This window comes from Vombatus ursinus, unplaced genomic scaffold, assembly GCF_900497805.2.
Source record: "Vombatus ursinus unplaced genomic scaffold, bare-nosed wombat genome assembly UNPS02014772.1, whole genome shotgun sequence".
NCBI lineage: Eukaryota > Metazoa > Chordata > Mammalia > Diprotodontia > Vombatidae > Vombatus > Vombatus ursinus.
In genome coordinates this window covers 4,508,893-4,533,178 of record NW_020954550.1, presented here as the reverse complement: position 1 = coordinate 4,533,178, position 24,286 = coordinate 4,508,893, and the positions used below count along the sequence as shown (strand labels likewise).

At 40.2% G+C, this 24,286-nt stretch overlaps 1 protein-coding gene across 2 annotated transcripts; it reads right to left on the bottom strand.

Moving 5' to 3' along the window:
• Nucleotides 1–7,400: 7,400 nt before the first annotated feature.
• Nucleotides 7,401–24,274, bottom strand: LOC114044238 (S-methylmethionine--homocysteine S-methyltransferase BHMT2-like). 2 transcript variants are annotated; one of them, XM_027863616.1, is made up of 8 exons: nt 24,145–24,274; nt 17,362–17,494; nt 15,986–16,077; nt 14,597–14,788; nt 12,990–13,137; nt 11,084–11,266; nt 9,785–10,013; nt 7,401–8,031 (listed from the first exon to the last, which is right to left on the bottom strand). In XM_027863616.1, the coding sequence occupies exons 1-8, from the start codon at nt 24,259–24,261 to the stop codon at nt 7,950–7,952; spliced, it is 1,176 nt and encodes a 391-aa protein (XP_027719417.1). In that variant the 5' UTR covers nt 24,262–24,274; the 3' UTR covers nt 7,401–7,949. The 2 variants fall into 2 exon arrangements, with proteins under 2 accessions (XP_027719417.1, XP_027719418.1); XM_027863617.1 differs by having other exon boundaries at nt 9,941–10,013.
• Between the last annotated feature and the right edge of the window lie 12 nt (nt 24,275–24,286).

The following is a 24,286-nucleotide window of genomic DNA, read 5'->3' as shown; positions in this document are numbered from 1 at the left end:
CTTTCTTTCTTTCTTTCTTTCTTTCTTTCTTTCTTTCTTTCTTTCTTCCTCTCTCTTTCTTTCTTTCTTTCTTTTTTCTTCTTCTTCTTCTTCTTCTTCTTCTTCTTCTTCTTCTCTTCCTCCTCCTCTTCCTCCACCTCCTCCTCCTCCTTTTTTTTGGGGGAGGAATCCTAGACATGAGTCTAAACCCAAGGTTTAAATAGTTTATTGTTGGGGAATTGGAGTGAGTGTTTAATGAGCCACAGAGTTTGAGAAAAGTGAAAACCAGCAACTAGGTGGCACAGTGGATAGGCCTGGAGTCAGGAAGACTCATCTTCCTGAGTTCAAATCCACCCTCAGACACTTACTGGTTATGTGATCCTGGCCAAATCACTTAACCTTGTTTGCCTCGGTTTCCTCTTCTATAAGATGAGCGGGAGAAGGAAATTGCAAACCAATTCAATATCTCTGCCAAGAAAACCCCAAATGGGATCATGAAGTCAGATGCTACTGAAAATGACTCAACAGCAACTAGTCTGGCCCTGTTCTCATTAGAGACCAGACTCCCCAGAACTGAATGAAGTCCAGACCATAGGCCTGAGTCCAAACCAAGTAGATCCCTTAGGGAGTGAGTGCAGTACCCCAGTCCCTGTGGGCCTGGCATTGGTTTCTCAAGGTTGGATATATGTATACAAGCTGCCCCTTTGCTTTGGCTCCCCTCTCTGAGGAGAATGTAAACTCCTGTCTAGCGGGGAATATTTTGTGTTTTTTTTTGAATATGCACAGAGCCTTTATAGAAATGTTCATTTTTAAATTTGTTTGTTGAATTGTTGTTGAAGCAGCTACCTAACTGCCCTGTTTGTTGAATTACTTATTTAATAATGCAGAATGAATCCAGGATCTCATTATTATCCCTGTTTTGATGTTATTCCAGTTTTTCACTCCTACTTCAAATACCTCCTCCCTCCCGTGACCCTTTTAGCTTCATAATTCACCCCCTTCATTCCTGAATTTCCCTTGTGCATTCTGATCTCTTCCTCTGTAGGAACTTCTCAGTTCCAGTCTCTAACCTCCTAAAACTGATCAGCATCAGCCTTTGATGACCCATATTCTATGAAATTCACTTGTGATGTAAGGGTGTATCTCCGTCTGACCCTATGGGGTCAGATTTGTAGGGTGTATGTATTGACGGGTGACCTCTCATGTTCTCTATATTAGACAGTCATATATCATATACATATATGAGCTGAAAAGTCCTTTCAGATTTTGAGTTGCTGCATTTGAATATGAAAAGGCTAGGAAAGAGTCTGACTAGTTAATTGAAAGAATGACTTTATTCCCTAGGAATAGATAATCACTGTAATTTCTCTACCCAGTCATTTACATGAATAAATGAAGGAGACAATTTAAAAATTGGGGAGACCAGAAACCTAGAACTATTTGATAATTATAAGGCAAACAACCATTTTTGGTTTATGGCCTAGCCTGCAGAGAAGAAAATTTGAGAAGTCTTTGGATAGTCACCATAAACTAAGGTGAGCTCTCTGAGAACGTAGGGGACCAAACCCTGTTCCAGGAAAAGTCCTAGAAAGAAAAAGTTAGGTTTAAGGCTATTAGCTTCCTTTGGATGGCCTTATTCTTTGTTCTAAAGAGCTTGGCACCTGCTGAGGTTAACTCTCCTTCTAAGGATATGGGAGACCTTAAAATCAAGATTCTGAGGGTGCAAAATAGGAGAGGCTTCTGGTGGTCTTAGGGTAAGGCTGCCAAAGAGAGGCTAAAAAGGCCTCTTTTTAAAAGGCCTCAGTACTCTAAGACTTCATCCCAGTCAGAAGCTGGAGGTGGTAGAGACCACTGCCAGATGACATCCATCAGCACCAGTGAGACAGTGTTTAGTGGAGACTATGAGACCAAAGTCACTGGAAGCAACCTGAATCAGCAGCTCCACAACTCTAAAGAATTTGAGGCATTAGATGTTATACTTCACATCTGCATTGACCACATGTTTCCCACATGTGCTCCTCTCTGCCTATACATCTGATGCACATACGTGCATTTCAACTTGTATCCTCTCTTTCTATCTGCTCTCTCTGATGATTCTTGGTATACTTGTTGGAGAGTGAATGTATACCAAGCTTGTGGGAAGATTTGGGGCTATTTTTTTCCTATACCATAACATTACATACTTTTGCTTTGAGCTAACTGTGTCCTTTGAATATTAATTATTAAATTGATAGTAGTGGGGTGGGTAGGGGCTATATCTCATGAGCTGTAGTTTTAGGGCTATGGACCCACAGAATGAATGTGAGTTATTCACCCTCCGGGGTACCCATTCTGTGAGTTGGGGTGTTAAACTGAAATTCCACAACGTATTTTGTACTTTTGAATAGTTCAAAAGATAAACACAATATATTGTATATGCACATAGTACAGTAGAATTTATGGCATTAATATTATTTTTGTTCCGTGGGAAGTTTTAGATTGAATTTCTGTAAAAATGAGGTTGGAAAGCAATATGTTGAAAATACTTTTGTGATCAAAATTCATTGCTGCATATTAGAAATTTTTTTAAAATTCATCATCCTTTCAGTCTCTGAAAGTGTTTAATCATAAAGTGTTTGTTTCTTAAGAGCAGATTTTGCTACACATTAACTCTATGGCCGTATGTAAGTCACAGTCCCTTTGGACCTTAGTCCCTACCTTTAAAATGAAGATAATACTGCTTCCACTGCCTGACTCTTCCTTATGGTTTTTGTGAGGATAATATGAAGCAATGTGTGTGAAAGTAGTTTGTAAGTAGTTGAATTCCTGAAGCCTGATTTAAAAAAAAATCATCTGAAGTATGATAAAGAATGATGTGAGGTCTTGTTTGATGGGGGGTGGGTGAGTAGGAATGATGGTGCTACAGGTGGTTTGAAGAGGAAGAGAAGACTCTCTGAGGAAGGGCAAATGGGAAAGTAAAAGGATTGGCATGAAGCAGTGAGGACCTAGGCGAGATTACACAATATGAATTTGTAGTCAGTACAGTTGTGTACAGTACAGTTGTGTGATTTTTTTATTGGTTTTCAGCAACACCTGAGTAGCAGTAGAGAAGACAGACAGAGAGTGTAATGCAGGCTTGTGATTGGAAAAGAGATGCTCATTGATTGAGGGATGGCTAAACAAACTGTGGTATATGACTGTACTGGAATGTTACTGTGCGATGGGAAATGATGAATATCATGAATCCAGAAAAGTATGGAAAGATTTAAATGAACTGATGCAAAGTGAAGTAGATAGAGCCAAGAAAACAATATGCATGATGATTATAAAAATGTAAATGGAGAAAAAATTCAATATAATTGAATATGAATATTGCAAAATTACAGAGAATAAGCATGGCCCTAAAGAAGATATGTGAGAAGACATCTCCCCACACTCCTTTGTAGAGGTGAGAGGTAAATGGAAATAGAACATTGCACATATTTTTAAATTTTTTTGAATTTGGTTTGCTGATTTTTTTTTCTCTTCTTTCTCTTTTTAAGTATTCTTTGTTATATGGGATGGCTTCCAAAGTGGGGGAACAGGAAAGGAGAGGAATGCAGAAGAAATTTAGGTGATAAAAATTTTTTTGTATGTTTAAATTTTGTTTGTTTAAATTTAAATTACTTGTTTAAATACCAAATATTTATTTATTTGTAAAAAACAATAAAAATTTTTTAAAAGAAAAGGAATAAGCAGTTATAGAACCAGGGCAGGGGTGGAGGATAGTAAGGAACTCAAAGATAGAGGATAATATAAAGTTGAGCTTGTTAAATATAGGGTCAAGATTTTAAGGGGAAGAAAGTGAGATCAGAAGTGAGGAAATGTCTTGGGAAAGTAGGGAGGTATGGAGTGAGAAGGGATTTCAGTGAGGATGTAGAATAGGTTTAGAAGGGATGAGAAGGAGAGATGGAAGGATAGGGAGTTATGGTGAGACAAGAATTTCAGAATTATCAGATGTGGAGGTAGAACACTTGTAGGTAATAATAAGATCACAGGCATGACTCTCTCTCTCTCTCTCTCTCTGTTTATGGCTGAAATGGGGAAAAGGTAAAGCTCTTAAGAGGTGAATAAGTTGATCCTCTGGGAAGCAAGCGCATTTGAAGAGACACTGACATGTATATTGGGGTCTAGGATGGGGTTAGAGAAGAAGAGAAGAATGTGAGGCTGGTGCTGAACTCTTTGAGAAAGGAGGGAGAAGACCTGGGAAGATCAGTAGATAATAGCTATCAGAACCTGAAGAGAATGCTATATCTGTTTGAAGTCAACCTGCAAAAGGAACGGAAAAGTTCCTGAGCTATGCTGGCAGGAGGAGAGTCTAGAAATTGCAGTAAGTTGCAGGAATTTCTTCTCTTGGCCTCAGTGAGTCAGGGGCCTGAGTGAAGGTATACCCAGTATGGGAGATAGTGGCTGGAGATTCAATGTCTTCTTGGGGAGCCAGATTTCTGGGATTGTAGGAGCTGGGAGAAATTTAAAAGAAAGAAATCAGACATGAAGGACAGTTTATCAATTACAACAGAGGTTTATAGGGCACAATGGAAGCACAGGATAGAATGGGACAGGGACAAAAGAGGAATGGGACTGACATAGATGGGTAGGTAGAAGTGAGAATAGTAGCAAGGGAAGGAACCATTTGCCTAAGTAACCTCTGACTCTGAATTACAGGAATTCTAAAAGCAGTCATAAAATGGTAAATTATCATTCCTTAAGCAAGAGGTAGAGGGGATAGTGGTGGTAGTGGGGGTGGTATAAGGGTCTTACCAGGAGAGATGGCCTATCCCTGGTCTTATTTGATTGTTAAAAGGAAGTATTGGTTGGTGTATGGTCTGGCCTAAGTCCTGAAGCCTGGTTTTGTTATGGAGGGGTGAAGAGTGGTGGAATTGTTCACCTCCACCACTACTCATCAACCAGGCACTTCTGCTTAGTGCTGGCTCCAATGTTGAGTAGGTTTTCTCAATGGGGTGGGGCAGCCACTAGAATTGAATAGGAAGAAGAGTTTGGGCTAGATTATTATTTTTTTGGGGGGTGGTGAGGCAATTGGGGTTAAATGACTTGCCCAGAGTCACATAGGCTTTGCCCCTGCTGTGCTTTTAAATGGGGTAGTCATCTTGGTTTGGTCCTAATTTAGATCCTCTGGATTCCTGTATTGACTTCTGCCTCCTGGAGTCAGGTCCTCTACTCTGAATCTCTGAGGTTTAGAGTGCCAAATCTCCAAGGCCCTCTAAATCACATCAAGTCGGGGTGCTAAAGACTTCGAAACCCCTGGGAGTCTAAATTGTCCTTGTGCGATTGCTCCTACATGAGTCTGGTTGATGCTGCTCCCCAGGGCCCCGGGGCTTTCTCGGGGGCCCTTCATTCTTGCTTCCCCTTATACAGAACCTTTGAAGACTGGAGTGTTTCTGGTATCTCTCTTTGCTGAGGGCTTATTTGCCTTGGCCACCCCTTTTCCTATTGCTGGTGGACTTTTGACTAACAGTTCTCCAGTGGAAACATTTTCTTCCAGCATTTTTTCTTTGGATTTCTCAACAATTATTTGGTCTGCTGTGATTTTCAGGTTTTTGCTGTAGTCAATTTGTGGGAAAGGAGTTTTCTGCTTAGTTCAGGCAGCCAACTTGGCCAGACACTCTTAACCTCCTCTCTACTCCCACTGTTATCACTCCCAAAGGATAAATTCACAGCTCTTATTTTACTGGGAGTCCTTTCCTCCCTTTTTGGAATCCTCACAAAGAGCGCCATAGGTGTGGCTCTCTGTTTAGCCAAGACAGCTGGTGCCTTGGCCCGTTCTGACTTCTTGTGGCTGCTGCTCTCAGGTCTGGTGGGACTATGCTACTGACTTGCATCGATGGTGGGACCTCTGACAGTTACTCAGATCTCTTAGATTTCCATGATTGTAAGGCAGAAACTCTCTATTTCTCCTTCCCCTGAGGGGGTCCCTCTCGGGGACTTGGCTGGAGCACCCCTTTTGCGTATGTTATTCTTTCAGCCAATCACAAGTAATTTCCAGGGGCCACCTATCTTTACCCAATGACCAGAGCACTTTATTCCTATAAAACTGATTAAAGACTTACTTATGATATCTGGTTTATACACATGAAGATTTTTGATACCTGGTTTATATATGTAAAGACTTTTGATACCTAGTTTATACACACGATTGATTGATTCAATCCTTCCATTACCTTAATTGGAGTGGTTAAGGGTGGAACCCCCTACCATTTCAAGTGATTGATAGTACCACTGTTAACAATTTTATCATAGAAAACGTTCTGCATTAAAATGAGAGTGACTAATGCAGAAAAGTCTTCTTTTTTTTTTTAAGAGGGCAATGTAAACTGGTTAACCTTTGTACAAAAACCAAGCCAACAAATAACAAATTTGTTAATTATCCAGGAGAGAAGACAGATGGTTTTGTGTCTTTTTCTTTTGCCAACTGGATAAATTTTAACACTAAACAAATCATAAAGCAAGCTGGTCTTCCTCACCTCTTTCCTCTAACTGTAGGGGAGAGCACAAGTTAAGAGGCCCAGCTAAGGGAGGACAGACTCCTCTCTCTTCACTTCCCACCTCCTTTCATGTAAAACAGGAACATTCCAGTATTGTCTCAATTTCCTTTTCTAGTGTGATTTCCAGAATACAAGAGAGCAAAGCATTCCTAAAAGTTGCCTTAATTTTCCTTACCTGCCTAAGGGTTACTTGGGCCCTTCCTTCCTTCCTCCTTCTCAAGCCACTGACCTCAAGGGTTTGGGGTGGGAGGAAGAATAACTCAAATAGTTATACTCTTTCTTTTGACTGTATCAGCTGCTAGGGGCTGGGGTGGGTGAGAGGCTGGTTGAGACATGGGGAAATCTAGAAAAGATGAAAAGCAGGAGTGGGATAAAATAGTGCTTCCCATTATGTCACCACTGCAAGGGCATCCATTAAAAACCACCCAGCACAAATAATCCTTTTAGTTTCTCCTTTAAATTTTTTTGCTCACCTTCCCTCAAAAATTTTTGCTCACCTTCCCTCAAAAATTCCCTCAAAAAAAGCAAAGTTTCTCTATTTCACTCAACAATGCCACTTTCCAAAGTCCCCAGTGGTATTGGTCTCCCAGCACCAGTTGTGGTATTGGAGAAAGGGACTCCATTCTTACCTACCTAACACCTCCTTCCCTTAGGAAAGATGAAGTATATGTGGAAATCCTAGAAGCAGCCCCACACCTCCCCTCCAAACCTAAGCCCTCCTAATCTCCATAATTCTTCACAACCCTGGAATCATCCTTGACTGGGCCATCTCCAATGGTCTTGACTTTTGTCTTGCCACTGAGCTCTGACGACTCTGGAGGAGAGAGTGAGGCTGCTGATTTTGTACAGCTTTGCCTCACTTAAATACAATTGACAAAAAAGTCAAGACATCACCCTCATTATCATTGGTCCTCTTTGAAAGCGAAAGGCTAACAACAGCAACAATAACAGCTGCAAACTAATGCCTAAACAGAGATTTTTTTCTATTTGAGCTCTACTGCTTTCTGACAATTCCCAATTTTATAATTATGCAAATACTTATGTAATCCCAAGTCTGTTCTGGAGAAAGGAGAGAACCTTCCTCTTTGAAGAGAAAACCTTAATCTTTCATGAAAATGGGTTTGTGGTCAGGCTTCAGGGGCACCTCTGAGGCTTTTTACACCTCTGCCTATCTCCTTGGCATAGACAATATTTTAAAAAGAATTAAAACATGTTTTGCCATTGCTAAGTACTTTTTAGTGCAGGTTTTTAAGTAAATTTTTCTGGCTCCTTGGCTCAGGACAAATTTGTCAGGCTTTTCGAATAATTAGAGATAAAGGCCCCCAAACCTCGTGGTCTTAACCACAAAGGCTAATTGCAATTCATGTAGACTGGATTAGACAGGGAAAGCTTCATGGAGGAGAGGACACTTAGACATGCTACTTCAATTCAGCTATTCCTTCAACATCCTTAGGCATCTGGCTTTGATAAAGAAGGAAAGTATGGCCTTCCTGAAGCTGGCAACAGATTCTTCCAGTACTCCTTCTGGGCCCTGTGGAAAGGAAAAGTCTCACTTAGAATTTTGAACTGAAGAAGAAAAGTTCAATTAAACAAACTATCACTTAAGCAAATTTGCTCTGTATATTTAATAATTTTACACACTAACTTTTGTCCTAAAGGGCAACTGAAGCTAATGAATTTCTGTTAATGTAGAATATCTATTAACACACAAATTAATGGGAGGGGTAGAGGTTATAATTAGGAGAGAGTCTTGAAAGTTCCCTAGAGAGTGATAAGTCTAACCCTCATTTTCCTCATTTTAAAGAGGAGGAAACTAAGGCTTGGGAAAGTGAAGGGACTTTCCCAAGGTCATATCAATTGTATTTTTGTTTGTTTTCTGTTAAGATTTCCATAGTTTATTGCCTTATTATTGACTATCAGCAAGGGAGAATTTATTTGAATTTTACAAAATTTGGTGGATTACGTACACTATACATCTTAACAGCATGATAGTACTCATCAGGACATAGACCTTAGATGCAACACAACATTATCATTCACAATTTTCCTGCCAATAGAAGACCATTTTACTAATCTCCTGTTTACAGAGAAAGAACATAGAGCAAGGATTCTTAACCTGGGGTCTGTGAACTTTTCTTTTAATTATTTTTGATAATTCAACTTCATTATTCTTGGTTTCCTTTGTAACCCCATGTATTTTATTTTACATACTTAAAAATATTATTCTGAGAAGGAATCTATAGGCTTCACCTACTGCCAAGGGAGTGGGGGTCCATGACCCAAGAAAGGTTAAGAATCCCTGGTATGAAAGTTTATAGTCAGAGACCTTTGTGTTCAAAAATATGTTTTATGTTTTTCTTTTACCTACAATAACAGACAAGCAATAAATATTTGTTGATCAAAAACAGAGATACCTGGCTTACACAAGTATAAGTGTAATCATAAAAATCTGGGAATTGTCAGTAAGCAGGAGAGTTCAGGGGTCAGAAAAATCTCTGTTTGGCCAACAGTGCACAGTATTATGTGGCAACTTCAATAAATGAAGTTTAATGTCTTTGAAATTTGTATTTTAAAAACTCACAAAGGGTATTGACTGAATTATGCATGTTCAATAAGCTTTATGATTGGTACCAAAGTTTGCTGCCTCTACCATTTAATTACATTTAGTTATGGCATATCAATTATGAAGGGCAGAATGGGTAGTAGGTGTAAGATTGCCCTTGGAATCTGGAAGATCTGAGTTCAAACATTCTCTGTAATAGGTACTGACTACACGGAGTAGTAGCTGCCCTCTGGGGATCTAACCTGCCAATTCAAGTTGGGGAATACTGCACTTTCTTTCTTTCTTTCTTCCTTCCTTCCTTCCTTCCTTCCTCCTTTCCTCCTTTCTTTCCTCTTCTTCATCTCCTTTTTCTCCCCCTCCCTCTCCCTCCTTCTCTTTCTCCTCTTCTTTTTTTTCTTCTTCTAACTGTTGATTAGAAATGTGATTAAGATTAAGAAATGTAAGGAAACAGTGGGTTCGTGAATCTAGGTGGCACAGTGGATAGAGTGCCAGGATGGAGTCAGGAAGTCCTGAATTTAAATCTAGCCTAAGATACTTACTAGCTGGGGGACCCTGGGCAAGTCACTTAACCCTGTTTGCCTCAGTTTCCTCATCTGTAAAATGGGTTGGAGAAGGAAATGGCAAACCACTTCGGTATCTTGGCCAAGAAAACCCCAAATGGGGTTACGAAGAAGCAGACACAATTGAATGACTGAACAACAGCAAAGGAAATCATGCCCACCTTGCTCTAATCCAGGGCTTGGTGTGCATGCTCAAACCACTCCCCCAGCTGCCATGTTTCTCAGAAGCATCAGGCAGGAAGCCCCTTTCAGGAGCCAGCTCCTCAGCAATTGCTCTGATGTGGTAAGGCTCAAATCCACAGCAACCCCCAATGTACCTGACACCCAAGTTGTAGGCTTCCCTGGCATATTTTTGAATATCCCATCTGGTAGCAACTCTGGGTTCCAGACCTGTAATGGAAAAAATTCTTTTGCTTCAGTAATAAGACAGTTTTATCAGATACTTACTAAAAATAAAGTCTTGGGTTACAGTTTGGATGTATTTGTGCTTATAGTCACCCCCTTTCACTTTCAGCATTCTCTAGTGTTTTTGCACTAGTCTTGGGACAGCTAGGTGGCACAGTGGATAGAACACTAGGCTTGGAGTCAGTAAGACCTGAGTTCAGATCTGACTTTAGACACTTACAAGCTGTGTGACCCTAGGCAAGTCACTTAACCCTATTTGCCTCAGTTTCCTCATCTGTCAAATGACCTGGAGAAGGAAATGGCAAACCACCCCAGTATCTTTGCCAAGAAAACCCCAAATAGGGTCATGAAGAGTTGAACATCACTGAAAAACAAAAACAAAGACATTATCTATTTGACTTTGTTTGTGCTGAGAGGCTGGCACAGGGAGGGGGGAACCTGCAGCCTCGAGGCCACATGTAGCTTTCTAGGCTCTTGGTTACAGCCTTTTGATTGAGTCCAAGTTTTACAGAACAAATCCTTTATTATTATTTATTTGTTTGGGATTTTTTCTTTCGTTTGTTTATTTGTGCTGTGAAGTTTGGATTCAGGGCTGCACTTAAGGACCTAGAGGGCCACATGTGGCCTTGAGGCCACAGGTTCCCCACCCCTGGCTGGCAGCAGAGATATTTGTCAGAAGCCTGGTACAGAGCAGAGGTTTTCAGGGTCCAAACTAGAATAGTGGTTGTGGAAATGGAAAGAAAGAGTGAGACACAAGCCATAATTCAAAGTTAGATATTTACAGATGTACAACAGATCGGATGAGAGTGGGAGGCTTTGTGCCAGTAAACCGCTCCAGGCTCATCATCTTCCACTCGGCAGATGGAGGTTGCTCTCCTGGAGCCAATTTCCCACCCAAGCTCAAGACTAAACAGTCTTTCCTTGGGTCTCACTGTAGTTAATGTTAAACTTTTTAACTCTCCTGGACCTCACAAGGTCATTAGGACAGAACATAGCTGCTTCTTCCTTACAGTTCTTACTTCACAGGATACGTTCAATCAAGTGTCTTCACTTACCGAAAGGGTACTGCGGAAGGTCCACAAAACCTCCCTTGCCACAGTCAGGTGTATGGAATCCTAGCGACTGTATCATCAAGTAAGCTTTCAGGCCAGATGCCTCTAGGCCCTCTTTCATTAGCTTCACAGTGGCCAAGCTGATCTCTGGTCCGAATCGGCAATTCACACCAACAATGGAAGCTCCTAAGAGATTAAGGAAAGAACATTAGCTTTCCCTTTTGCAATTCTTAAAGACTCAGAAAGTGGAGAATCTTTTACTGTCTCTCTCACCATATGACAAATCACTTGCTCAAGGTCGGATGTGAGATGGTAAGATATCTCATGGGCTTCAGTTTCCACTTTTGTAAAAAGAAGGGATTACAGTCTAGAGTTAGGACCTACTGCCCCCTTTTCAAAAATAATTACTCAGTGCCCCCCTAGAAGTCTACCTCTTTTAGTCATTTAACAGTTTTCTTGAACTTTGTGTCATTTCAAAAACATGTAAATTTTTTTTAAATGACACATCTTGAATTTAATAATTTATTGCCAATTTGTGGGTTTTTCCTGCATTGAAATTTTAATGACACAATATTGCATCATGTAACCATATAGTATCTTGTTGTAAACAAGTCATTACACCCACATATTCCTGCTGATGCATGCTGGACTTCCTGACAATGTGTGACACCCTCACCTGCCAACACTTGTTTGTTAAGACCTGTAGGCGGATTTGACCATTGATTGTTTATAACTTACATTTTGTGTGCTTATTTGGAAAATAATCACTACGACTTTAACTCTATTACAGAACAGATGAAACATGTACCAAGGCTTTTCAAAATTTTCTTTTCTTCCTTATGCTTCCACCATGTTCTTATTTTTATCCAATGCCCCCCAATTGCACCCGAAGCTACTACCCCCCCATCAATCCAGCGCCCCTCAGGGGACAGTATTGTGCACTTTGGGAACCTATGTTAGACTAATGGCTTGTAAAGAACCTTGTTGATGTAGAGCTATGATCCTAGGTCTCCAGTTATATCCCAAGAATCAGTCTGGGGCAACCTGAAATAGTACTGTGGTTTTAAGTGGAAGCCGGGAAAATGGGTACTTTAAAACATTTCATGCTTTTTTAAGAGCTGCTTAATATATGAGCAGAGGGAGATTAGAGAATGTGCTCTAAAAGTGCTGAATGAGTTCACTCTTAATTTTTAGCCTTATTTCCTATGGAGGCTGCAAAGTTAGAGCCATGCTCAGGAAATGAACTGCTACATATCTTCTTAATGTCTGTGCATTTCCACACACAACGAAACACTAAAGCTGTCTCCCTTTGGTTCCTCCCCCCTCCATAGGAAGAACTTCAGACTCCATATTTGTAGCGACAGAGCCAAGGTTTCCTCATGCAAATAGGGACTGAAGACAGATGTCCTAGAAATGTGTTCAGTCTTCCTGTGATTCTAGAGCTAGGGAGTAATTAGCATGGTGGCAACAGAAGCTGGAACATGAATAATGGAGACTTTAAAGTTATGTTCAGATGTTTCCTAAGACTAAACCCTAGCTGGGAGATGAACCTTTATTGTCTTATCATTTAGAGGCCATGAAGACCAGATCAAATCTCTTACGATCTCAGAGCTAAGATCCTGAGTCACGGGCTCAACATGAGTTTAGAGCAGAGTAGGGATCGCATGAGGGCTTGAGGGGGAATTGTACTACCCTAGGGAGAAAAGAACACTAAAAATAAGGGGCTGGAGGTAGCAAAGACAATCTTGTCAAGGGTCTACCATATTTGGACCTCTGCTGGCATTTGAGGGGATAAAAATTCTTTCATTCCCTTTTCCAACTTCAAGGCAAAGAGTCAAGTAGCTTTACTAACTTGAAAACCAAATGGCTTGCCTATTTATCATGCTAAGGACCCATATTAGAACCTTACCTGCTTTGACCAGTCGAACAGCACATTCTCCAGGTGTTAGATTATGCATGTCTCCCTCTGGACCAATACACATGGTAGCTGCCACTGGCTTTCCAGACTCTTTTAAGACTTCAACAGCCCACACAGCTTCTTCACAATACTCAAAATACTGAAAGAAATTTCACTTATTCTACTGGCCCAAATATAAAGCAGTTACTGAATATATCAAATAAAAAGTAGGTGGTACTCTCATTTACATGACAATCAAATGTGGGTACAACAATGAAACTATCTTAGGAAGTCACCTATACTCAAGAGCATTTATCTAGAGGCCAGTTTCTCTGAGCAATAATTTTAATAACTGTGAGAATAGTGCATTGAATTTACATTCAGAAACTCTCCTTAGCAAGACCACAGGCAATAAATAAAAACAGAAACAACCACCTTCCTATGATGTCTCCAGTACTGTAGAGGGCATACAAAAGCAAGCATCTTAGTCTTGAAAATTTTGCAGTTTATCTAAAGAGACAAAAGCTAGAGAACAATACTAGATGGTGTGGTAGGATAACCCTAACCCTTTACTATAGGAATTAAGAAGAAGTGTAGGATGTGTAAGATTTGGATTGGCTGACAGGTGAAGAGAGAAGAGCATTATGGCTAAAGAAAGACTGCAGCAAAATGAAAACCATCCTGACTCTAGAGTCAGAGGAGACTGGAACCAAATTCCAGGAGCTTACTACATGCTTGACCCTAATTGTCCTAATCTATAAAATGAGTGGTTGTATTAGATGGTCTCTGAAACTCTTGGTCTAATTCTTTTAACGCATTGGTTCACAAAGGGAATATTGACCTTTGAAAATGTATTTACAATTATCCTTTCCACATTGAGGGGGTTACACAATCTATAAATTCAATGTAAACTTTTTTGGCCCTCCCTTCATACTGGAGAAGAAGACTGAATTATTATGGTATCAAAAGATAAAATGTTGATATTATACAATACCATACATATATTTTATGCATTTCTGAGTTTCTAAACTTTTTCTGTGTCATCTAAAGTTTCTTCAAAACTCCCAAAAAATTCCCATTTAATCTCTTATGGTGACCCAAGATACAGTGATGACCATGATGCCGACCTTTGACTCCATGATGAGGAAAGTCATGATATGGAAGGGATAATTGTAGTCCATCATCTCCTTATGAGCACCTTGTTTTCTGTGTTTAGGTCTTGGGCTTCCAGAGGCTAGCTGCCATATACTATGAACAGCATGAGCAAAAGTTCAGAAGTAGGAATTACCCAAGCTCTGTGAAGGCAGGAACCCTTTGTCTTATCTTCTTATCTTTAGCTCCTACTAATAATATAACCATAGCTAATATTTATAAGGCACTTTAAGGTTTATAAAAGATATTATAGATATTATCTCATTTGATCCTTACAACAACCCTCTGAAGGAAGTGCTATTATTATCCCCATTTTACAGATGAGGGAACTGAGGCAGATAGAGGTTAAATGACTTTCCTAAGGTCACACAACTAGTAAATAACTAAGGAAAGATTTGGACTCAATTCTTCCTGACTCTAAGTCCAGCATTCTAGCTAGCCTCTTTCTGTTACTATTAGGGAATTACCTCTGCAATCAGGAAGTCCACATTCTTTCTGGTAAAAACCTCTAGTTGTTGTTGAAAAATTTCTTTAATTTCAAGTTTGTTCTTCTGGTTTTTGTACAATGATGTTTGACTGATTCCTCCTGCTACCAAAGCATCTCCCTTTTCAGTCACTTCCCTGGCAAGGTCACAGGCAGCTTCATTTACATCTTTCCACTGAAATTAAAGAACATGGATTTATATAGTAGGACTGATGTTTTCTGTAAAGTCAAAATCAGATAGAGAAGAGGGTGGGAAAAGAGAAAGTTAGAGGTGTACAAGAAATTTGTTCAAAGTATGGAAGAATTAAAATTTTATCAAAATCAGTGTTTAAAACTACAACTGAAGGGTCAAAGTAGGAAATTAGGTGAAGGAACAAAATAAAGTTTGTAGGAGTGATCACAGGTTCAGAGCTGGGATAGACCTCAAAGGCCAACTAAGCCAACTCCTTCACTTTACAGATAGTGAACTAAGATCCACAGAGGTTGAGTGACTTGTACAAGGTCATACTCATGAAGAAAGTGGGGTTTGAAATCAGGTCCTCTGACTTGAGAGCCAGTGTTTTATTTTATTTTATTATTTTATTATTATTTTTATTATTTTTAATTTTACAAACACCAAATAAAGTGAGCATTTCCATAAGTATAGTAGAACAGAAAGACAATTGTACATGAAAATGAAAATCTCTATTATGCACAGCTCATTTTTCTTTTATAATAAAACATATTCAACATGTAACTTTCAAGAATGTCCAGCTTGTCTGTGATTTTTTTTCTGGCCTTTTTTCTGTTCTCTTCTTTGCATTTAAAAAATGCTTCAGTGATCCTCTCTTCTTTCTTTTCCTTTTTTTTTTAAGTTGACCTATACCTATCCCCCTTTTCCTTCCCATCCACCCCCCAAAACAAAAGAAACCCTTGTAACAAATATGCATGGTCAACAAATTCTCACACTGGCCACATCTATGTCTTATTCTGCATTGTGAATCCATCACCTCCCTGACAGGAAGTAGATACCATGCTTTATTACTGGTCCTCAGGAATGGGTAGGAACTGGGTTTTTCCCACTGCACCACACTACTTCAATGAATGGAGACAACTGAGATGAATAAAGCAACTCCAATCAAAGAAAAGAATAAGTTTCCCTGCTTTACTATAAACCCAAAGAAGAATGGCATAACACTAAATACTTTTAACCCTTCTTCCTGATCTCCAACCTATAGAATTTCATTTATTAAAGAGGAAAAAGGAGGGGGAAGGGGAAGTATATAAAGTATAAAAAGGGGAAATATAGACACAGATGAGCTCATTTGCACAGGCTTCCATTGAGAAGGTATTTTGATTTCAAGTTGAACCGTTTTCCTGCTTCCCAGTTTACCTTGCTTTCCAAATTGTCCTTGCCGGCAAAAAAGGTAAAGGTCTGCATGACATTGGATCCAGCTCTCAGATACTCCATATGAAGTTGACGTACTGCAAGGATAAGGGGGTTTTAAAATAAAAACAAATAGAAAACCCCGCTGGCATGTCCTTAATCCGTTTTAATTAGTCTTTCACTGATATTTCACTTGCACCTAGCTTAGGACCTAGTATTTATGAGAGGTTTCAGATGAAGGTTAGTAGTAAGAACAGGCAGCCCCACTAGGAAGGGGTGGGGGAGAGGCATAATTTAACGGCCTACCCTATGCTATCCATGAGTGCCATTGACCACTTATTGTTTGACCATTTAGTCTTTAACTTCTAGAGAATATTAACTGCTAGGCCAATGAGGTGAAGAATGGGGCAAATTCAGTTACCATCAGACTTGTCCGACCTCCCTAAAGCAGACTGAGGGATGAGGTACTTAATTACTTGGATATCAGGTTACTTTGGATATTTTTGCCCCCTCAAAAAAATCCCCCCAAATTCCCACATTTTCTATGAAACCATCTTTGGATTTCTCATAGCATTTTGTATAGAGCTCTTCTATCGACTTCTTCAGTTAACGTAATTGTTGTCTTATACCCCCTTAGACTGTTGGCTCCTTGGGAGCAGGGAGAATCACGATAGATTTAGAGCTAGAAGGAATCATAGAGTCATTTGGTCCAATCCTCTAATTTTACAGATGAGGAAACTGAGCTCTCGAGCCATTAAGTGGCTTTTGAAGGGTCACATGAATAGTCGTGGCCAAGCTGAGCGTTGAACTCAGGTCCTCTGACTCAAAGTTTAGGGCTCCAATTTCAGCTCTCTTTCTAGTCCTCCCCATCTGATCTCTTCTTTGTATTCTCAGTATCCTTCATATAGGCATTTCATCAATGTTTCTTGATTAGAAGTGAATGGGATTGGGGCAGCTAGATGGTGCAGTGGACAGAACACTGGCCCTGGATTCAGGAAGATGACCTGAGTTCAAACCTGGCCTCAGACACTTGACGCTTACTAGTTGTGTGACCCTGGGCAAGTCACTTCATCCCATTGCCTTGCAAAAAAAAAGTGAATGGGATTAATACACATCACCTTCGTTTGTATATTTTTAATTTTATATTTTACATATAAATATATTTTATCTATTTATATGCTAGATGCTTATAATATATAAACATAATTAAAACATATAATTATATTATATATTTGTGTAATATATGTTTTCTATATCATGACAGATTCCATGGAATTGATTATTAGAGAATATGAACCATCTCCATTGTTTAGAGCAGGGCAGAACAAAGTGTCATGCAGAAGGGGTCATTTTAAAAATGTGATGATGGTGTTTTACTTTACCTGCTTCTGGGTACTCTACAGCTGCTTCTGGGGTCCAGAGTCCAGCTTTCACATACCCCCTCTTCTCAAGGGTAAAGACGAAACTTCCATCACCAATCACGACCTCTCCACTGTTCAGGCGTTCTAGAATGCCCTAGAAAGAAAATTTGTTGTTGTTTTTTGAAGACCTGAGGAGCTCTTCTTTTTAGGGAACAGAACATGGATTATGGTTTTGCAACACAGACTGAGGAGGGGTAGCTAGACAGATAGAGGGAGAACCAGGAGAAAATACTGTCACAAAACTCCAAGGAGGAATGAAGATTTAGGGCAAATTGGAGATCAGCAGTGTCAAATACTGCAGAAAATGAAGAAGATTGAGGATTGAGAAGGAAACATTGGATTAGCAATTACAAGATGATTGGTAAACTTGCAGAGAGCGGTTTCAAGTGAGGGGTGAAAGTTGAAATTAGACTGCAAGGTGTAATAGGCCAGGGCTGGGTCAGACTAGTACCTGGTAGTTTAGGTTCAATATTGAGTGAAATAAAATATTTGTAGGAAATTCCGAAACAAAAGGAAGTTTACTTAGAGAATACACAACAAGGATACAGCAGTTGGCTTAAGTAAATGTGGCCCCCCTCTTAATCTAGAAACACGTCTGTTTAGCAGGGCAGGGTATGAAACATTTTTTCACCTTACAGCCAATCCAGTAATGAATCTCTCCAAATTTATTAGCTGACATTTACACAGAGCTTTATAGTTAAACCTCACAATAACCCTTAAGGAGTAGGTGCTATACCCATTTTACAGATGAGGAAATGGGTTTAGAATAGTTGAGTAACTTCCCATGGCCACACAGAAAGTGTTAGGCAGTTTGGGACTCAACTTTCTCATGCAAAGTCTAACGTATCCCACTGTATGACTTGAGTTTTGATATAGTTGATGCAAGTCACTCTTTCTGACAGGTTCAATAGCTTTTTAAGCATATGTCTAGTTTGAGATAATCATGATATTATCACAGAGACTTTTACTTGTCTTCCTGCTTTAAATAGCTAGAGGACATATATCCAGTTCATGTAATAACTATAAGTTTTTGGACTGGATCTATGATTTCACTGGGCTCAGGAACACCCAAAGAGGTGAATTCCTCTTCTGTTATCAATTGGTACCTCTTTTGCATGTAGAATCACAGAATTGCCTGGGTCACTGAGAGGTTAAGTGAATTGTCCAGGTCCACACAGCCAACTTGTATCAGAGACGGGACTTGAACCTAGGTCTTCCTAATTCTAAGACTCCTTCCTTATCCACATGTTACTTTGCCACTCTGAAAACTCTAATAAAGTATGTAGGTTTAAAAGAAGGGAGCATATGTCTTTTCTAACCTCATTTCTCTCTTTAGGATAGGAATTAGGTCATGAGATGCCCACTCCCCTCACCTTTTCCTCCATTCATCTTCCTAAACACCCCATTTGTGTAAAATAGTGAGTTCCTCCCCTTTCTTCTCCATGTCTTTCCTAGTATATTCCCTTTTGTCTCCATTTTCTTTATTTTCTTACAACCAACAAAACAGAACAAACTTATACCCTGGCCCTGGATTTGCTTTATTTAATGCCCCCTTCCATCCTTAAAATAAATAAAATTTTGAAAGGGACACCTGTTTCTTATCTATTTGAATAAACTGCTTCATCATCATTTATCCTCTTTCAATTGCTCAAATATATTCACCTTTGTAAGTTTCCCTTGATTATTGTGTTTGCATTTCAAAGTTTTTACTCAACTCTGGTCTTTTCATTAGGAAAGATGAAAAGTCCTCTATATTCAACTAAATATCAGTTTAGCCCTTCTAAGATTATACTCAGTTTTGCAGGGTGGGTTATTCTTTTTTTTCTTTTATTAAAAATTTATTTATTTTAGTTTTCAACATTTACTTCCACAAGATTTTGAGTTTCAAATTTTCATCCCATCTCACCCCTCCCCCACCCCAAGATGGCATGCATTATGAATACCCCTTCCCCTAGTCTGCCTTCCCTTCTATCTCTTCCCCCTTTTCTTATCCCCTTCCCCTTCTACTTTCCTGTAGGGCAGGATAGATTTCTGTACCCCATTTCCTGTATTTCTTATTTCCCAGTTGTATGTGAAAACATTTTTTTTAAACATGTGTTTTTAAAACTTTGGGTTCCAAATTTTCTCCCTTTCTCCCTTCCCACCCACCCTCACTGAAAAGGTAAGCAACTCAATATAGGTTATACATGTGCAGTTATGCAAAACACTTCCATAGTAGTCATGTTGTGAAAAACTAACTCTATTTCCCTTAATCCTATCCCAAGCCCCCCATTTATTCTATTCTTTCTTTTGACCCTATCCTTCCTCAGAAGTGTTTGCTTCTGATTACCCCCTTTCCCAATCTGTCGTCCTCTCTATCATTCCCTTGCCCTCTTGTCCCCTTCTCCCCCTATTTTCCTGTAGGGTAAGACAGACTTCCGTATCCAGTTGAGTGTGTATGTTATTCCCTCCTTAAGCCAAATCCTATGAGAATAAGATTCACTCATTCCCTCTCACCTTCCCCTGTTTCCCCTCCACTGTAAGAGCTTTCTCTTTCCTGTTTTTTTGTGAGATAATTTACCCCGTTCTACCTCTCCCTTTCTCCTTCTCCCAGTATAATCCTCTCTCATCCCTTAATTTTATTCTCCAGATATCACCCTTTCATCTTCAACTCACCCTGTGCCCTCTATCTATCTATCTATCTATCTATCATCTATCTATCTATCTATCTATCTATATCTACATCTATATCTATATCTATATACATACATACATACATACATATAATTTTTTCCCTCCAACTACCCTAATACTGACAAAGGTCTCATGAGTTACAAATAGAATGCAAACATTTCAACCTTAATAAGTCTCTTATGATTTCTCTTTCCTGTTTACCTCTTTATGTTCCACTTGAGTCTTGTATTGGAAAGCCAAATTTTCTATTTAGCTCTGGTCTTTTCATCAAGAGTGCTTGAAAGCCCTCTATTTCACTGAATGACCATTTTTTCCCCTGAAGGATTATACTCAGTTTTGCTGGGTAGGTGATTTTTGGTTGTAATTCTATGTCCTTTGCCCTCTGGAATATTATATTTCATGCCCTCCAGTCCCTTAATGTAGAAGCTGCTAAATCTTGTGTTATCCTGATTGTGTTTCCACAATACTTGAATTGTTTTTCTGGCTGCTTATAATATTTTCTCCTTGACCTGGGCACTCTGGAATTTGGCTACAATATTGCTAGGAGTTTTCCTTTGGGAATCTCTTTCAGGAGGAGATCAGTGGTTTCTTTCAATTTCTATTTTGCCCTCTGATCCTAAAATATCAGGGCAGTTTTCCTTGATCATTTCTTGAAAGATGATGTCTAGGCTCTTTTTTTGATCATGGCTTTCAGATAGTCCAATAATTTTTAAATGCTCTCTCCTGGATCTATTTTCCAGGTCAGTTGTTTTTCCAATGAGATATTTCACAGTTTCCTAATTTTTCATTCTTTTGGATTTGTTTTACAGTGTCTTGATTTCTCATAAAGTCACCAGCTTCCAATTGCTCTATTCTAATTTTTAAGAAGCATTTTCTTCAGTAATCTTTTGGACTTCCTTTTCCATTTGGCCAATTTTGCTTTTGAGGGCATTCTTCTCCTCATTGGCTTTTTGGACCTCTTTTGCCATTTGGGTTAGGCTATTTTTTAAGGTGTTGTTTTCTTCAGTATTTTTTTGGGTCTCCTTTAGAAAGCTGTTGACTTGTTTTTCATGATTTTCTTGCATCACTCTCATTTCTCTTCCCAGTTTTTCCTCTACTTCTCTTACTTGCTTCTCAAAATCCTTTTTGAGCTCTTCCAAGGCCTGGGATTGATTCATATTTTTCTTGGAGGCTTTGGATGTAGGAGCTTTGACTCTGTTGTCTTCTTCTGGTTGTATGTTTTGATCTTCTTTGTTACCAAAAAAAAGGATTCTATGGTCTGACACTTCTTGCGAGGTTTGCTCATGATCCCTGCCAATTACTTGAGTTATAAACTCTTTATTAAGGTAGAGATCTGCTTCCAATGTGGAGAATGTACTGTCCCGAGCTTTGGGGATTTGTACAGCTGTTTTCCGAGATACTTCTAGGGACCTATAAATTTTCAGTTCTTCCAAGGTGATATGATAAGGGGCAAGGTGTTTACTCCTTTCCTGGCCTGGGCTCTGGTCTATAAGTGACCACAAGCACTCTTTTTTGTCTTGGAACTGTGAGGAGGATTTCCTCTCCACCACCACTACAAGCTCCACCACACCAGTGCTCCTCCTCGCCCTAGGACTGCCACCCAGAACTGAGACCCAGATTCAAGCATGGGCAAAGCAAGAGAATCCTGCAACAGCAGAGAGATCCCTGCAATCCCCCTCTGATCAGCAACTCGATTCCCACTCAGTCTGTGGGCTGGAAGCTCAGGAGGCAGCCGCCACCTCGGGGCCACACTTGGGAGCTGAGGCTGAGACCTAGCGTCTCTCTCACTGCAGAAACAGACTTTTCCCACTGACCTTCTAAGTTGTCTTTGGCATTCATGGGTTGAGAAGTCTGGAAACCACCACAGCCACCTGTGATTCAGTCCTCTGAGGCCTGCTCCAGGTTCGCTGGGGCCTGCAAGCCCACACCCGAACTGCACTCCTCTCCCCTCCCGGCGTGATATACCTTTCCAATCAATCATCTAGGTTTTCTTGGGCTGGAAATTTGTTTTACTCTGTCTTTTTGTGAGTTCTGCTGCTTTAGAATTTGTTTGGAGCCATTTTTTATAGGTATTTGGAGGGGTTTGGGGGAGAGCTCAAGCAAGTCACTGCTTTCCCTCTGCCATCTTGGCTCCGCCCCCAGGGTGGGTTATTCTTGCTTGTAACTTTTTATTGCCATTTGGAATATCATATTCCAATATTTTCTCACCTTTATAGTAAACGCTTCTAATTCTTGTGTTATCTTGACTATGGTGCTTTAGTACCTGAACTATTTCTTTATGACTGTTTGCAGTATATTTTTTTCTCTTTAGCTCTGTAGTTTGGCTATGAAATTCCTTAGTGTTTTCAGCTTAGGATTTCTTTCAGTTGGTAATTAGTGAACTCTTTTTAGTTTTTACTTTGTTCTCTGGTTCTAATAGCTTTGGTGGCAAGAACTTCTGTGACCCTGACAAGCCCCAGTGGGATAGTGATGCTCACACAGGTCTCGGGCTTCCTATATAACTCTTGGTGCTGATGTTAAGGTGCTGGGTTGGCTTTGTTTTCCATTGAAGGTCTTAGTGCTTAGGAGAATGCACAGCTGAGCTCTGTCTCCCTGTGCAGTGAACTCCAGAGACTGGGCTTCTTTCCTGCTTCAGTTCGAACCACATAAAACCAGAATTTAGCTTCATGCACCCAAAGAGTATAGCCTAGGAAGATGGAGTTCATAGTTACTGTACCAAGAAGTCTTTCATGTCAACACTGAACAAGATTACATTTTAAAATTTTCGCTATATTTGCACACTGTCGATTCCACCTTGGGGAGAAGAAAAAACCCTCAAAGCACTTCAAAGCCTATTTCTGATCTTAAATATGAAATCAGCTAGAGTACCCCAAAGAATAAAAACACCTGCTTTGGTTGGGTCTCTGTAACATGAAATGCAAATATTTGAAGGATCTGCAATTTCATCAGGTTCATGGGAAACTTCCAGTTTATGATTTAGTAGACAAATCCTAGAGAGTTGTCTGCGGCATAGAGAGGTTAAATGATCTGCCTGGAAGTGCTGGACCCAGATCGTTGTAATTCTAATCATAAAGTCATAGATTCAGAGCTGAAAGGGCCTTTAGAGGCCATCAAATCCAATCTCTTCTTCTCCCCTATTTTATAGATGAGGAACTGAAACGAAGAGGCTGAGATTTCCCCAAGGTTACACATCTTTAGGATATTAAACATATAGATGAACAATCATGTATTCTGTCAAGATTTGGGATTTATTTTCTATGCTAAATTTGTGGCTGAATATCTAAATAACAGTCATATAACAGTAATTAAATAATCAATATTTTACTTCAGGGGGCCCTACCCTCCCCCCTTTGCCATATTTACTGTTCCTAGAGCAGTTTTGAATGAATGCACATTAAGATCTCCAAACTCTGTTAAATCCTTGAAAACACTGAGGCAGGAGGGAAGATGTAGGAATCCCTGGGCTGATTAGGCTGCCTCCAGCTTCTGTAGCCTGCCGTAAGAGACAGCACCCCCCCCCTTTTTTTTGTTTTTGCTTTTGCTTTTGAAGGCAGTCGGGGTTAAGTGACTTGCCCAGGGTCACATAGCTTGTGTCTGAGGTCGCATTTGAACTCAGCCTCCTGACTGCATTGCGCCACCTAGCTGCCCCAGACAGCTCATGCGTGTGGGGCGGGGAGGACACACGAAGATCTGTGGACGCTAAAACCAGCGAGACGGGAGAGGGGTAGGGGGCGGAGATGTGAAGCGGCAGTAGGCACGAGTTGGAAGGCAGGCGTGGGCCCATCAAGACAGTTCTGAAAATCTGGACTGAGCGAGGACGGTGGCTGCAGTGGTGATGGGTGGTGTTGGTGGGCGAAGAGAAACACACAGAGGGAGAAATTCAGAAAGACAAGAGACAAAAAGAGACAGACAGGAAACCTCTCCCCTCTTCTTCTTCCCTCCCTCCCTCGCAAAACCCCAACAAGGCAAACAGGACAACAGGAAGACAAGACAGAGATAGACAGAGAGCTGGACGGACGGACGGACAGACAGACATAAAGAACAATTAAATTGGCTCCTCAAGACTCTCACCTTCTTTACCCTTTTCCCCCCGACCGGTGTCATCTCTCCACTATTGGGACAACGCTTGGCCCAGAGACTCAGAGGACAAAGTAGCCGTCTTGCATCTGAGAAGTAGCTGGAAACCATGGGGTGGGCCTGGCCTTCCTCTTTC